Below are 15,516 nucleotides of genomic sequence, written 5' to 3'. Positions count from 1 at the left end.
GTCTCACTCTGGTAATGCTGCAAACACGACATCAACACAGCTTGAAGTTACAAACAAACACGGTTCTGATGTGCAATCATACGTGCGGTCAATTGAGTCTGCAATGGAAACAAACCAACATAAGGAAGGAAGGAGGGTAGAGTTCCTGCTTTAGCAATGAAGACGGAAGAGAGGCTGCATTTAGCCATCAACATCGAACATGAACGTCCATCACAGCTTGATCTGCTTCTTCTTCCTCTGTGAGTACATTCACTTTCTGTTTAAATCATCCTCTTGTTTTACTGTTATCTTTTATTTTCTTAAACTTTAAACAGTTTCTCACGGTTGGAGTCTGTGTCGTCGCGTCATCACTTCAGGACATGTTGCTGGTCAACACTAGAGGCCACAGTGTGTGTCAAGTTGTTCCAATCATAAATCATAATTAATTACTTGATTAAAATAGTGTAAAAGAGCATAGAATGTTATGATTGAAGCATCCTCTTATGGTAAATCGCTTTTATCCAAAGCGCTTTACAGGAATGACTGACATTCACCCATTTATACACACATTCATTCACCGACGGCGGAGTCAACCACGCAGGGCGACAGCCAGCGCGTCAGGAGCAATTAGGGTGAGGTGTCTTGCTCAGGGACACCAGGCACTCAGCTAGGAGGAGCTAAAGCCCCCCATCCTCTTATGTCTAAGTTGTTGCAGCCTGGTTCAGGTTCCTTCTGTGTGGAGTTTGCATGTTCTCCCCGTGTAAGCGTGGGTTCTCTCCGGGTTCTCCCACAGTCCAAAGACATGCAGGATCGGGATGTTTACTGATGACTCTAAATTGTGTGTAAATTTGAGTGTGAATGGTGTCTGTCTCTACATGTCGGCCCTGTGATACCACCTTGGTCACAAACTGATTGAACAGATTATAACTATTAATTGTTCATATTTTCCGCAGCACTGCAGGACAGAAACACTGGTGTCATCAGTGCAGAAACCAACATCCATACAGGAACTGAAGGAGGCAACATCACAGTTCCATGCTCTTTCCCTTTCTCTGGAAGGACGAAGATCTTCTGTAAGGAAGAATGTGAAGACAGAGACGTTCTCTTACAAACGGATGATGTAAAAGCTCAGAGTGGCAGATACAGCATTGCATATGAAGAAGGGACTTTTCCAGTATTTTCCACAATTCTGTTTGTGAGCATCACAAAGCTGACTAGGTCTGATGCAGGAAAGTACAGATGTGGTTTGCACAGATCTTTTACAGCTTCGCCATCGTACGATAAGTTTGAGATCAGAGTTAAAGACGGTGAGTTTCCTGAGAGCCTTGGAATGAATTGTTTACTGATAGCTGCTCTTGTTTCAAATAACTTTATGTTATTAACATTTACATTTTATTAAATGTTTAGTCTAACAATTAAAGAGCAACATTTTTTCATCATTGTACACCCTGATAAATGCTCCTCTTAAGATCATTTCATCTGTAACATATCTGAAAAACTCCCACCGTCACATTTTTTTTCATGTTTCACAGCTCCAATCTCTTCAGAACCAAACCAGACTGTCCAACCTAATCCAACGTTTGTCCCATCAACTAGTTCCTCAGCTCAAACAGGTATGCTGCTGTATGCAGGTCTGACTCTGGCTGTCATACTCACTGAATTATCAACGGCTGTGCTAGTACACTATATATTTTTAAAAATTCAAATGATTTTTAATTGGAAAAGTTTGTATTTAAGCCAAGTATGTATGCTTGTATGGATATAGTTATTATTCAGGACCTATTGATTTAATGTTTCACAGCTCCAATCTCTTCAGAACCAAACCAGACTGTCCAACCTAATCCAACATGTGTCTCATCAACTTGTTCCTCAGCTCAAACAGGTATGCTGCTGTATGCAGGTCTGACTCTGGCCGTCATGCTCATTGAATTATCAACGGCTGTGCTAGTACACTATATATTTTTTAAGCCAAGTATGTATGCTTGTATGGATAGAGTTATTATTCAGGACCTATTGATTTAATGATTTAAATATTTAGCTGACATGACCAGTAGTTGGCAAAAAAACAAAACATGAATGGGTTACACATGTACTCATCAGTCCAGTTATGCTCCCAGATATTTTATGATGAACCAGGAAGTGGAAAACAAACGTGATCCTCTGCTCAAATGACCACAGGTGCTGAGCTGTATGTGCGTCTCACTCTGGTCGTCATATTCACGATCGCTGTAGCACTTGTGCTGATCTTCTTCATAAAGAAGGCCACTAAACCCAAAGGTGAGGCGACAGGACACAAACACACGCACGACAAACTCCCTTCACAGAAACAAAACACCAACGACACACAAACAGCGTTCTGCCAGATGTTTAAGCAGCAGACCTAATCTTCTCAACACAATGTTTTTCAGAATCTCCTGTCGAATGTCTGTATGCTGATGTCATAGAGGTGAGTTTAAGTACATCTGGGACATCCCCACATCATTAGTGTTTGTGGAAACCACCTGATATTTATACAGACCTTATTTTTGCTTTAGTTCCAGAAAACAGAATCTTTAGACTCCACCTGCTAAAATCACATTTTTATTGTACGGCAGAGGAAATGAGACGTCCTCCTCCCTCTTTGAAACATGTTTAATGTGCAGATAGGATGGAATCCAAAAGCTTCAGTGTTAATTAGACACCCTGCTTCTTTACATACATTATTTGTTAATAGCGGACTTTAAAAATGTCACCATATATTTGACATTGTCATCGGATGTGACACCTCACAACTTAATGAATTTCATAAGGATTTAAGCCATGATGTCTGTGCTTATAAACACTATTATGAACCTTAGCTATTTGACCTGACACATGTGACTATTGCTTCTTTGCACATTTTGACCTCTTCAATTTAGGTAGTAGAAATTAAAATGCACTCTACCGGATCAAATTGTCAAACTCAGGTATTCCACGCAGTCTTCTATCAACCTGCGCTATTTGACCTGACACACAATTGTTTATAAAAAACTTAAAAAAAAAAAGAAGAGTCAAGTATGTTGGAAAAGAAATTAAAAATTCACATTATAGCAAAAATATTTTAAAAAGTCATAGTCCAGTAGTGGGTACCACTGTCGGTCTTGGGTTCTCTCTGTGTTAGCTGGGTTCTCTCCAGGTTCTCTGACTTCCTCCCACAGTCCATGCATGGAGGCAACATGCAGGATGGGGATAGGTTAATTGATGATTCTTAATTGCCCATAGGCCTAAATGTGAGTGTGAATGTTTGTGTCTCTACATGTCAGCCTTTTGATAGACTGGCGTCCTATACATGCATGCATACATACATACATACATACATACATACAATCCTTAAGTGATAAGCTTTGATCTCTCTTTGGTTTCTTTCAGACTTCTGGATTAAAGCTCTTGTTTTCCCCCCACAGTACAGGGCTCCTCAATCAACAGCGCCTCCCTGTGGCAGTGCAGATTAGGTCGTCTACTCTGTCCCCATGACAGAAGTGAGCTTGGACAGCAGCCATGCGGAAGACGCTTCACCTCCTCTGTACGCCACTGTTACATTACATCAGCTGTAGCTTCAAGGCTGGTAATTACCAAAGTACAAATTACACATTACCGTTAAAGTATTTAGATTGTTATTTGGGGTTCACACTGTCTCAGCTGCTCAGGATAATCCAAACACAAATGACTACCAGCTGATGTGCACATCTGTTAAATAACTTTGGCAAATTCAAGTAGTAATTCACATGTTTTAATGAAAATAAACTTGACATGAATCGAGCATTGGCAGTTCAAACAGTATATGGTCTTTATCTTTTAGAAAATATTGTCATCCACAAATCTTTCACTTTTGTGTTGAATACCAAACTGTCACCACGCAGTGTAACCACCGACGCAGCAGCACAAAAAGACACTGCAAATGCATTTTACAAAAAATATTATTAATTGTTCTCAAGTTCCCTGCATCTCTCTCTCTCTCTCTCTCTCTTTCTGCATCACATGCCAAATTGCAACATGGCTCGTCCACGTTGTCCATAAAAAAGAAATCTAAGAAAAACATACAAAAAACAAATTTATTAACTTAACATTCAAAAACAATAACAAAAGGAAGACAAAACACTTGGTAAATATTTCCCTTTTACAGTCTGTGTTCAAAAAGAATAATAATAATAATAATAATAATAATGACCTGATACAAAACAAACTAAACACAACATGTGAGGTTTGGATAAAAGAGGTGAAAATAAATGCTGTGGCACGTTACAGGTAAACATTGAGGAGGAGGAGGAGGAGGAGGAGGATGAAGGTCAGCTGACAGAATAAATGCTGCATAGAATCAATATTACAAATCTCTAATTTAGAGAAGTCTACTTTGGAATATTGCTCTGTACTCTCAAGCAGAGTCTTATATTTAATGTGTAGTTATTTTGTAATAGTGCTTCCTCTTTGAACATCTTTCATATAACAACGTTGATAACGGAAGTCCTGCTGCAAAATGTACTTTTTCCTGACATGAATTTCACAAAGAGAACAGTTTAAATACATGACTGCTCGAAAGTGTCTCTGTGCAAACTTGAAGTTGTGGGTTCTTCTTCACTTCTGAAAACTGCAGGAGAGAGAAATGCGACCCAAACCCCCGGCTTTAACGGAACATGCCGTTGTTGCAAGTTTGTTTTGTTTTTCTTATTGTCAATTGTCAATATTGTCTCATGAAAAGCCCAAAACCAACAATCAATGTATCTACTAGCACATCTTAGTGTCAAAGCATGATCTTATCTTATTCCTCTGGGCCACAGAAAACTCACTAGCACAACATGTAGATTCATCCACTGCTAAAAATAGTCCCCAATAAGTGCACCATTTACTGCAGTTTGAATCAAGTTCTCTAAAAATTACAGTGTCCAGCTTTTTCAAGAAATTACTAAGCCTTTTTAAAAGGAATACACATATTTGTGAGTTTTTTTTTTTTTTTTTACATCTTCAGTAAGAACTAATGTGCGTTGTTGAGTTTTGAGAGACAGAAAACAATACATGGTTTTCCATTAAATTTGTTGTAATAAAAAAAATTAACAATTTCTCTTTTCTGTCTTCCATGTACCGAAGCAAATGTCTGTCGTCATATTTTATGGCATTATGACAAAAAAAAAGTCAAAACAAAATCCTAAATTCTAATTTTTCCATTCAATTACATCCTTTAAGAATATAACTCGTCACTGCAGGCCTTCTTTTGTGCACGGCGAGTGGAAACACTGACTGATTAGTCTAGCCTCATCTTTAACTTTATTCAAATGTTAAATGAATGAAGCTTCAAACTATTGGGTGCAGCCCTGCTAATTAGTTCAACACGTTAATGAAACTGGCTTTGCCCCTCTTTCCCATGGTTGTCTACTTGCAAGATGCATAAGGGTGCAGATGAATGGCCCGGTGGAAAGAACACATTTTGTTTGAAAAACAAAACCCTACCCGACTTGAAAGCTAACGAGTTTGTTGTAAGTCCACATCATCAGCTCTCCTGCTCCAACACTCAAACGAACCCAGACTCCAAAATACAACAAAGTCCCTTTTAACACTCGACAGAAAATAACATCAAAGGAAGAACATTGATGTAAAAAAAAAAAAAAGCCTCAAGATGAAGAATAATATTTTACACAAAAAAAACAACTTTTTTTACCTGCTTTGCATCGTCAGCTCTGACTGTTTCATCATAAACATGATTCTTCATCTGGAGGATTATTTGCATTAAATACATTTCAGTGACTCGGTCAATTTTCAATACACAATAATACAATAACATACTTTGCACATTGTTACGTAGAAACACATTATGTAGAAAAATATTATTCAGCTTGTTACTTAGTGATTAAATAAATATTCAGGATTGTGAAGCAAAAAGGCAAAAGTGCAAAAACAACAGAGGCCCCACAGGGATCGTTTGTGCCGTCTCTCTTCCAACATGGCCGCCTGTAACCAATGGTAACCACTTTGAAAAGAAAATGCCCACTTTGGCTTCGGGTGAAGCAGATAAAATGTTTCACTGTGTCCTGACAGCAGTTTTTCGTGCTGCAGCATGGAGGAAAAACAGGCACCAACAACTCGCTAGAGGCCTCAGTTTGGTTAAATATTTGTCCCTTTATGATACAGTAAAAACAGAATAAATAATATTTGAGTTTTTTAAGGTAGTTCATGAACAGGAAGGTCTTTTTAGTAGTTGAATTTGCATCACAATGCAGACATAATGCGGAAGTCTGTAGCTACAGTGAGTTCCCTTCAAGAAAGTTCTCTTTGTTGTTCTAATAATAATAATAATAATAATAATAATATCAGTCATTAAAGGTCTGTTTTGCCTTACGTGAGCTGCTCTGTCTATTCACCCATCGGTTTTTACAACCTCCACTGTTTTGTTAGTTGATATTATTAATAATAAATCAGTCACAAATTCTCTCAAACAATTGATTAAATGTCAAAAAAGCAAACAGAAGGGGGAAACTCATTTTCAAGGACGTCAACATTGCAGCAGAGACAATGACAACAGCGATGGTTTCCTTGGTTTCAGTGCAATCTGAAAGCTTCTCATCCTCACATTGTGTCTGAAGGATGCACTGCTCCTCTGTGACCACCTGAGGGAGCAGTAGTCTGCTGATTGCTCACACCAAACTAGTGGAGGGACGACAACATGAGAGCAAGACAGAGGTCAAAATACAGAAGAGAGGTGGAGATAAAGTTGCCCATTTGAATCCCTGCATCCAAGGACAGACAAAATAGGAAGAATTATTATTCCGGTGCCCTAAGGCAAGGCACTTAAAAAGATAAATAATGTCATCTACAGTAAAGTGAGTATATGCTACTTTGCTTAAGTAGCAAAACAACACGAGCAATTTTGTTTTAAGATGCTTTTAAATGCAGTTACATGATTGTCAAATGCAGAAAGCTTTTTTGTTTACTGACTGTCAACTGAAAAAAATCTAAATAGGGAGGGCTATTTTTGGCATTTATGTCAGATTCTTTCATTATCACAGTCTCAGTGACCTCTCAGGGCTACAGTGTACAGAGGCAGTGAACTCGAAGTTACATTTTGGAAACCCTATGGCAGCAATTTGATTGGATAAGAATATGAAAATGTCTTTGAAAATGGCACGTCTGGTTAGATTTAGTTTGGAACTAAACATGGTTTAAAAAAATTGTGAGACTATCCTTTAAAAATTCAACACAGGGTGCAGGTGGAGCGATAAACCTGAAGGGAAACCTTTGCAGTTCATAATATGTGTACGTATGGGGCCAATAAAAAATAAAAGACCCAGAGAGTTTAGAAAACTGCTGAACACACCTTTACAAACACGCTACTACATTAGTTTCAACCAGCAATCTCTGCAGAGAAGAAGTGATGGAAACCAAACCACAAATAACATAATTTCTTTTTAAAAAAGAAATTTTGAGTGTTACGATGAATATGACCTTCTGTGATTGCAATGGTGCCGTTGAGCCAGGCATCAGTCCTGCTGCTGAACGATCGATCAGCGAGTCGTCACTCTGGTGTCATCACAATGTGGGGGGAGGGGGGGATCACTGCTATGACTGCTGCTGCTGCATCAGCTTTCTGTAATGTGGCAAGACTTTGCTCTCAGGTAAGTAGAGCGCCATCTCCAGGGCAACCAGGATGGTGAACTCAAATGATATCAGCTCTCTCCTGCTGATCCTGAAACGCTCCTCCAGCTTCTACGAAGACACAAACCAAAGCATTCAAGACAGATGTAATACTTTATTAATAATAATAATAATAATAATAATAATAATAATAATAATAATAAATAATTGTGTTTTGTTTTTATTTTGCTCTTTTTTTTTATTGGCCTATACAATTATGGATTTTGTACCTTTTGAGGCTAAAATTCAGTGGTGAGCTACATCACTTCCTTACGGTGGCTCTGAGGTGCAAACACTTCACAGAACGCAGTTGAAAATGATCTTATCCGTTTTTGGATTTAAGTATCATGAAAAATAAGACCTGTCAGATTGAGCAGCTAGACTTTCAATGTGTCGGATAACTATCTAATCAACAATTCGATTTTTAACAAAATTATTAATTCATTTTCAGTCAATTGACTAATCAAATCAACAATTTTTGATAAGGTTATTAAAAATGGTTATTAAAGAATTGCAACCATGATGTGTATTAAGAGGACCATATTACAGTTGAAAAAATGGTCACTTATCCTGACATTTCTGTTTTCTGTGATAAGCTAAAATTAGAGAGCAACATGAGCTGACTGACAGGTGTGACACTGTGTGTGTGTGTGTGTGTGTGTGTGTGTGTGTGTGTGTGTGTGTGTGTGTGTGTGTGTGTGTGTGTGTGTGTGTGTGTGTGTGTGTGTGAGAGACTTACATCAATGAGGTGTTTCACCTCCTGTTTCTTGAGGTCACTGCTGATCTTAGCAGCTAATAGGATGCAGGCCGCTGACACCAACTTCCTGTAAATCAATAGCATTAACTCAGCACCAAATGCGATGATTGCTAATCAGGAACAGGTCACATTTATTGTGTTTGTACCTCAACAACTATTTAGAATCCCTCAGTCACCTAACATTAATCAATATTAACAGGTGACATCCAAATGATATCCTCATGTTTTGTTCCAAAATCTTAACCAAATGACAATGAAACTAAAGCCCCTCATTTAGGTTAAACTGTCCCTGGTCTAACGACTTTAACCTTTTAACTGATTCACTCAGTGACGCATGGCTGTCTTTTGGTATGTTGTGTTACAAAAAGAGAAAAGGATGTTTTTAACAAAGTAAACAAAAAAGAGACACTCCGACATGATAGTCAGCACAGCAGTTTGAATATATATATGCAACTAATCGCGTTGAGAGTAGTTGCAGTATTAATACTTTAGTTCAGTCTTCACCTAAACTGTCAAATAGTATCTGTATTGTGTATGAACGAGCCTTGCTGCATATCTGTTGTGTTAAAAAGCAATACGAAGTTCAAGCGTACCTACTGTGCATGCTGTCGTATTGTATGAGGATCAGATGTTAAAGTACCTGTTCTGTTTATTGAGTCGACCCTGCAGTACCAGCTTCTCAAAGTAGACGAACGCCATCGCGATAGTGACGGGCTGCATGCCGCAATCCTCCCCGACTACCCTCATCTCTCTCTTCAGACTGTGAGACAAAGAGAGTCACGAAAAACGATTACAGTGGTTTCAGGAAAGCCTTACTGGCTGTAAAAATTACAGAGCATTCCATCATCGCGATACAATCTGAGAGTTATTTTTGATTCATTTCAAATACCTACCTGCGTATCTTGCTGAGAGTGAGTTTAATGTGAGGATACTTCTCCTTAAACGTCTCGTTCATGTCTTTCTTCAGATCGGATGGTTTGACGTATTCTATTACTGTTGTCTGGAAGACAGAGGAGAGGAAAAGTTGTGTTGAAAGGGAAAGAAAATGGAAAAAACAAGACAAAAGCAAGGGAGTGGAGGAAAAGGAAAATGCATAAACAGGGAAGAAGAGATTTGTAGTCATGTGAAAGTGGTCACTGAATGTAAATGAACCTCATGCACCGACTGCTCAACTCTGAGCACATACTGCAAACAGTACAGTCATGGTTATACATATTATTTATCCATGTACTTTTATTGGTATTTGATGTGGGTAGTGTTTAGTGCAAAGTAATTTTAACTCACATCATTTTTTTATACTATCAAAAAGACACAAAAGAAGAAACAAAACTCTTGTGATCCATTTTCTAAATTGAATCTATACTAAACTGTTTTAACTCCTGTGTTTATGAATCAAGAACATGTGAACAAAAGGTTTCGCCAATCTTTCTAAGTTACTTAAAAAATGCTTTTAGTCCTTTTTAGAACATGGGGTATTTGTGCACTTTAGCCTCTTGTGGCCAAACATGAGTATTACAATAACAATCAAAGCATTGATATTGGTGCAGTTAGATAACATAAACACGGATGACGATATATCTGTAATCAGCTGACTGATAGATCGATCGGGCTCAGACACGCTAACAGAAACACACACAGCGAGATCAGTGACCAGGCGGCCCAACACAGCAGTAAGCTTCTCTGATGGATTAAACAGCAATGATAAGGAGTGTGCGTCTGCCCATCGTTTGTAATTCATCTCAGTGCAGGGATAAAACTAAGCTGCTGCCTATAGGATAATTACTTTGATGTAAAAAGAGCTGCGTGCATGCGTATGCATGGATGTCCATCTCTTTTCTCAGTAGTGATCATTCTGTCCTCGGAGGTCCATAATCCTCATTTCTACTCTACACTACTGTTGTTTTTTTTATTTTCTCTCTGCCCGTCTCCTTCACTCACTCATTCTGCTCACTGAATTAAAATCATGGAGAAATTTTGCTCTTAATCTCACAGTTGTGGGAACCAGATGCAGAATTGAAACCGAATGAGAGACATTAAACAAAACTACCAAACACCGATGTCATATCTCACATGGCTGCTAGATGTTTACGGCAGACACAAAAATACAGTGACTTTCTATCTATTTTAAGACACTTCAAATCAAATTGTAGAATAATATGTAATGCAGTACATGCTTGAACTAATTATTAATATTCTTACCATGTAGGAGGCAAAGATCAGCACCCGCTTGTGTTTCCCACAAGGCCACTGGGGGTCACTGAGGAGGTTAGGGTCGTAATCTGTCACATCCTCCAGAGCTGGAAACACACACACACACACACACACACACACACACACACACACACACACACACACACACACACACACACACACACACACACACACACACACACACACACACACACACACACACACACACACACACACACACACACACACACACACACACACACACCAGAATTATAATGAAATTAGAAAATGAAATCAGAAATGACCCTGTTTTGTCAATGTCCCAGGTTCTGCTGCATTGATTTTGATTTACTTTTTAACTTTAATTAATCATATACAATTTTAAATAACATTTTTAAATGAAAACTGTGTACATACATATCTGCTGCTATAAACCACTGTTACATTACTATATCATTTATGTATGTACTTGTGCTACTGCAACAACTGAATTTCCCTTCTGGTGAAGGTTAATCTTTTCTGAGTCTGACGATGTAACAGAAGCTCAATGCTAAATCAGTGGAGTCCTTTCTAATAAAAAGTCAACAATTAATAAGTTGGGTGGTTTTTATTCAATCTATAGATTGATTTGATTTGTATTAGTATATCATTGTGCCTTCTGACAGATGTTATGCAGGGGGAAGACCCAGAAACGTTGCTCCCTTCCTGAGGAAGCAGGGAAGGACTGCTAGCCTTTCTCCACATTCTCAAATTACTCCACCTACCACTTGATTTTATGATGTATTGATGTATTTAACTCCTAAATTGCTGGATGCCTTTGTGGCTCTATGTACATGCAATGTGTGAATACACCAGCTTTGAGAGACTGAAGAAACGCGTCACAAAAATACTAAAATATAAACCTGCTATCAATATGCACACATGTGCATCAGCAGAGAGACACACACACACACACACACACACACACACGCACACACGCACACACACACACACGCACACACGCACACACACACACACGCACACACACACACACACACGCACACGCACACGCACACACACAGCTGTGTTGTGTTAATGAAAGGTTCCTGATTAGAGAGAGAGGTTTGGAGGGTAATACGGTGCTCTGTCCCTCTGAGTGTGTTGTTGTGTATAGATAGCAGAAGCATGAGATACAGAGTCTGCACATACATACATATACACATGTGTTTCAAATATAACAAGAACTCCAGCACGGCTGCAACAACTCTCTTCATCCAGCCTATTGGAGAGTGAGTGCCAATACATACTGAGAGAAATGTGTATTCTACTCTGCCATAAAAAAAAAAAAACAAGCCAACAAAACTTGCTAGCAAATGTACATATTCAGAGAATTATTCTGCCTCCAATCCCGCTCCACCCACAAAAATATCTCATCATGTTAACTAACACAAAATAGGTCAAAAAGCAAAAATGTAGGGGTATAGCGAAGGCACATCTATGCGATCGAATCTAGAAACGCACTCGGAGAGCACAGATCTCTGCCAAGGCAAAATGCCACATCTAACTCCAACTCAATGAAAGTGAGTTGGCTAGATTGGCGAGGTTCTTCCTTGGCCCATGCTTCACCCTTCCACCAAGTCTCGTGAAAATCGGGCAATTTGTTTTGCCACAATCCTGCTGACAAACCAAACCCTAAACATAACCTTGGCAGATGTAACAATGTGTGTGTGTGCATGTATGTATTACCCAGGTCCAGTCCCACAGTGCTGTTTAGCCTGCTGGGTGGGCAGCTCCTGCCCGGCATGCTGTGTGTACTCCTGGAAGTGGGGATCTGCAGCGTTAGGTCACTGGTTGATGACGTCTTCTGCCTCACCAGGGCGTTAGTAGGGTACAGGAACTGGGCATAGGACACAGACTGAGACGGAAAGAGAGATTCATTCATGGCATCTAAACGTATAAAAAAACCCACCTCCCTGCTCATAACAACATCTACCTGAGTCTGTCTTAATGTGTGTTAGCAGTTGTGTGATAATCTACCCTGCCGTAGGTGTCCAGTTGAAAACCCTCCAGCCCCGGCAGCATCTCCAGGGTGGTGGAGATGTTACCAGACGAGTGCCTCCTCCTGGGATGGTTTAACGTAGGGTCACTGGTGAGAGGGACAGAGACAGTGGTGATTAGGTGGAGAACAGACTTATTCCTGGCAGCAGGTTTACCCTCAGGGATTAAGGACAACTCAGATAAAAGATTCACAACATGATGAATTGGATTCAGAAGACTGTTGTATTCCTAATTAGTCATTGGCTATTAAATGCTTATATAGAACATCTTGAAAAACTGATCTTGTGGTAGAGGAGTTGGGGAGTTTCAGAAATGCAATGTGCCTCAGGGCCACCATTGATGTTTAGTACCGTATGTGTCACAGGAGAAATACTTTGATGTGTGTTATAATCTGTGTGCACATGACGGATTATTTTCTCCCCGTGTACTAATACTTTCTACAGTGTGTGGCGTGATGATGAGCATGCACACGGGCATCTGTTATCATCTGAAAATATGTGTGTGTGTGTGCGCATGTGAGTGTTTGTGTGTGAACGTAATAGAGAGAAAGGGATTAGTTTACATAACTGTAATAACATCTGTATTTTCAGCTGGGTTTATACACTGTATCTGAGTGTGTGCATGTTAGAGAGAATAGAAGAAGCAGAAGAAATGCACATTTGCTCCATGTTTATTTGTAAATGGTTGTGTAAACTATTTTAGGTCCACGTATCATCAGATTATCAATAATTCAGTTGTCATCGATAAATGAAAAAACAGTAGATCGTTTTTTTTTTTAAGACCCAAAAACAGAGAAAAAATGTTGGGGTCAGAAACTCAATTGTCTTCGTCACTCAGTGAGAAAATCACATCATCTCCTCCCTCTTCTTTCTGTGGCCAGCTCTACCATTAAAACTGTCCTCCTCCTTCATCCTCTCCAACACTGATCTAAACCTGTGAGCATGTGCAGGTGTGTTCATCAACCTGAGGTAGAAGCTTTCTCCGTAGGGCAGAACAGAGAAGGCAGCACACAGAGATCTCTTCGCACAGATGAGCACGATTCTGAAAGACAATACGCACACACACACACACACAGTTGTTATTACATCTGTCCTGTTTTAGACATTAAAGAGTAAGAATCAACATGGTCAAGGTGATTAGTAAAATGACTGGTGAGGAGTACCTCCCTTATCACACATTTTTAGCGGACTAAACACACAGAAAACCAACTCCAAAATACGGCTGCACAATAAATCAAAAGCGATATTAAAACTCTAATAACCAATTCCCTTCTAATTCCTTCATTCATGCTGCCGCCGACTCCTTAAGTACAAACAAACCTGACTCCACAGTCCATTTCATAAGTCAAGGCAGTAACTAAACTTGGATTAATAATATGACTCAAATGTTGGAGAAATGCCATAAAATATCCCGTTGATGAATATTTATACAAAAGAATCAATATGTTCAAATCTATCTAATATTCATTATTTCAATAGTTGCAACAGATATGAAAATGGCATATTTTACTCTGATTTTTCTATCAAATACTTACAAGTTTAATGTCAAATAGTGATTGTTATGGAACTTATTTTTTGTGTAAAGAATTAAGCTGAGGAGAGGTGTATTCAAAACAAGTTACCGAGGTAAATGTGAGAACAATTTTCGAATTGACCAAAGTGTTCCACCTGTACCTTAACCAGAGACTCTGTTTAATGACGTTTTATAATGATGATTCAGTGGAACAAAGTAAGTGTGTGTGTGTTTGTTATTGCCGATCCTCTGGAGTATGAACCCCAGTGGGGAATAAACTGTACAACCGACGCCCGGTTTGTGTTTCAGAGGAAAATGTTTACAGTCATTATCCTTGGCTCAGGCACCAAAGAGCCTGGAAGATGATTCACAGTGTGTGAAAATATAAACACACTTGTTTTAGAGTGTATCATGCTCATGATGAATATTTTTCTCTTCTATATATACCCTTCTAGTCGTATATGCAGCCAATGGTAACATTAAATCACTGATTTAAAGTTTCCCTGACAGCATTATGGGTTAAAAACCACACAGTATTTAAGCTGCAGCTCCACAGAGAACTGAGGTTGACCACAGAAATAAAATCAAGTCAATCGTGAGATTGCCAGAAGCAAATTTAGCTAAATCAAACTAAGACACCAACTGACTCTGCGGTTAAGCAGAATACTGGCAGAGAAAGCCGGGAATCTACAAACGTAGTTACATAACCTGGATTAAACAATGTGTGGCCCTTGCACACCCGGGGCATGACAAATAAATTATCTCTGTGTGTCCAGTATATAGGTTGGTCCAGGACTACTAGCAACTGCTTGCTACAATTGGACAAACAATAGTTTGACTTTAAAACTTAAAATCCCAGTGAAACGGAAGCTACCGCATCTTTAGTCAATAAAGGTCTGCGGTTCAAAGTTTTGTTCATACAACAACTAAATACGACGCCGATTGCTGGAAAATTGGACATCAATGTGGGATATTTCTGTGAATAAATCACTACTAATTAAACAGCGTTGTAACTTGTGGACCGTGAAAAACTGACTGTCCTCTGTCCTCTTCATCCATCTCTCCCACGAGACAGATTGAGTTTGGATCTAATGCTGTTGTTGGCTGTGTGTGCTGCTGACACACACACACACACACACACACACACACACACACACACACACACACACACACACACACACACACACACACACACACACACACACACACACACACACACACACACACACACACACACACACTTGCTTGTTCCCTATGATGCATGGGAAAATGAAGGGCAGGAAGTCGCCGGGGCATTCAGTGGAAACAGTAGGAACATCACAACAGGCCTGCTGAAAACGTGACTCTGGTGAGGCTTCTGTCCTCCTCCATACATCCATTTATTACCACACATTTCATAACAC

At 39.3% G+C, this 15,516-nt stretch overlaps 2 protein-coding genes across 4 annotated transcripts in view; one reads left to right on the top strand and one right to left on the bottom strand.

Moving 5' to 3' along the window:
* Positions 1 to 6: 6 nt before the first annotated feature.
* Positions 7 to 3,756, top strand: LOC311016640 (uncharacterized protein). Of its 3 annotated transcripts, none has more exons than XM_084014479.1 (7): positions 7 to 239; positions 933 to 1,286; positions 1,512 to 1,592; positions 1,781 to 1,861; positions 2,158 to 2,256; positions 2,388 to 2,425; positions 3,402 to 3,756. In XM_084014479.1, exons 1-7 carry the CDS (start codon positions 200 to 202, stop codon positions 3,447 to 3,449), a joined length of 741 nt encoding a protein of 246 aa, XP_083870605.1. In that variant the 5' UTR covers positions 7 to 199; the 3' UTR covers positions 3,450 to 3,756. The 3 variants fall into 3 exon arrangements, with proteins under 3 accessions (XP_083870605.1, XP_083870604.1, XP_083870606.1); XM_084014478.1 differs by having other exon boundaries at positions 3,367 to 3,756; XM_084014480.1 differs by lacking the exon at positions 1,512 to 1,592 and having other exon boundaries at positions 3,367 to 3,756.
* cables2b (Cdk5 and Abl enzyme substrate 2b) overlaps positions 3,706 to 15,516 on the bottom strand; it is a 24,849-nt gene continuing 13,038 nt past the window's right edge. The window contains exons 3-10 of the mRNA XM_084014476.1: positions 13,565 to 13,642; positions 12,581 to 12,689; positions 12,290 to 12,458; positions 10,574 to 10,671; positions 9,268 to 9,374; positions 9,015 to 9,134; positions 8,357 to 8,441; positions 3,706 to 7,689 (exon numbers count right to left, since the gene is read on the bottom strand). Coding sequence (XP_083870602.1) covers positions 7,543 to 7,689; positions 8,357 to 8,441; positions 9,015 to 9,134; positions 9,268 to 9,374; positions 10,574 to 10,671; positions 12,290 to 12,458; positions 12,581 to 12,689; positions 13,565 to 13,642 — 913 coding nt within the window. The 3' untranslated portion in view covers positions 3,706 to 7,542. The remainder of the gene's footprint in view (positions 7,690 to 8,356; positions 8,442 to 9,014; positions 9,135 to 9,267; positions 9,375 to 10,573; positions 10,672 to 12,289; positions 12,459 to 12,580; positions 12,690 to 13,564; positions 13,643 to 15,516) is intronic.

The sequence above is a fragment of the Eutrigla gurnardus genome (genome assembly GCF_963514095.1).
Source record: "Eutrigla gurnardus genome assembly, chromosome: 8".
Classification (NCBI taxonomy): domain Eukaryota; kingdom Metazoa; phylum Chordata; class Actinopteri; order Perciformes; family Triglidae; genus Eutrigla; species Eutrigla gurnardus.
This window is presented reverse-complemented; position numbering and strand designations above follow the sequence as displayed.

Excerpts from the sequence above, each read along its gene's own strand:
- LOC311016640 (XM_084014478.1), top strand. The coding sequence starts at position 200 with ATGAACGTCCATCACAGCTTGATCTGCTTCTTCTTCCTCT. Across the intron at positions 1,593-1,780 it reads TAGTTCCTCAGCTCAAACAG|CTCCAATCTCTTCAGAACCA; the intron begins GTATGCTGCTGT and ends AATGTTTCACAG. Across the intron at positions 2,257-2,387 it reads GAAGGCCACTAAACCCAAAG|AATCTCCTGTCGAATGTCTG; the intron begins GTGAGGCGACAG and ends AATGTTTTTCAG.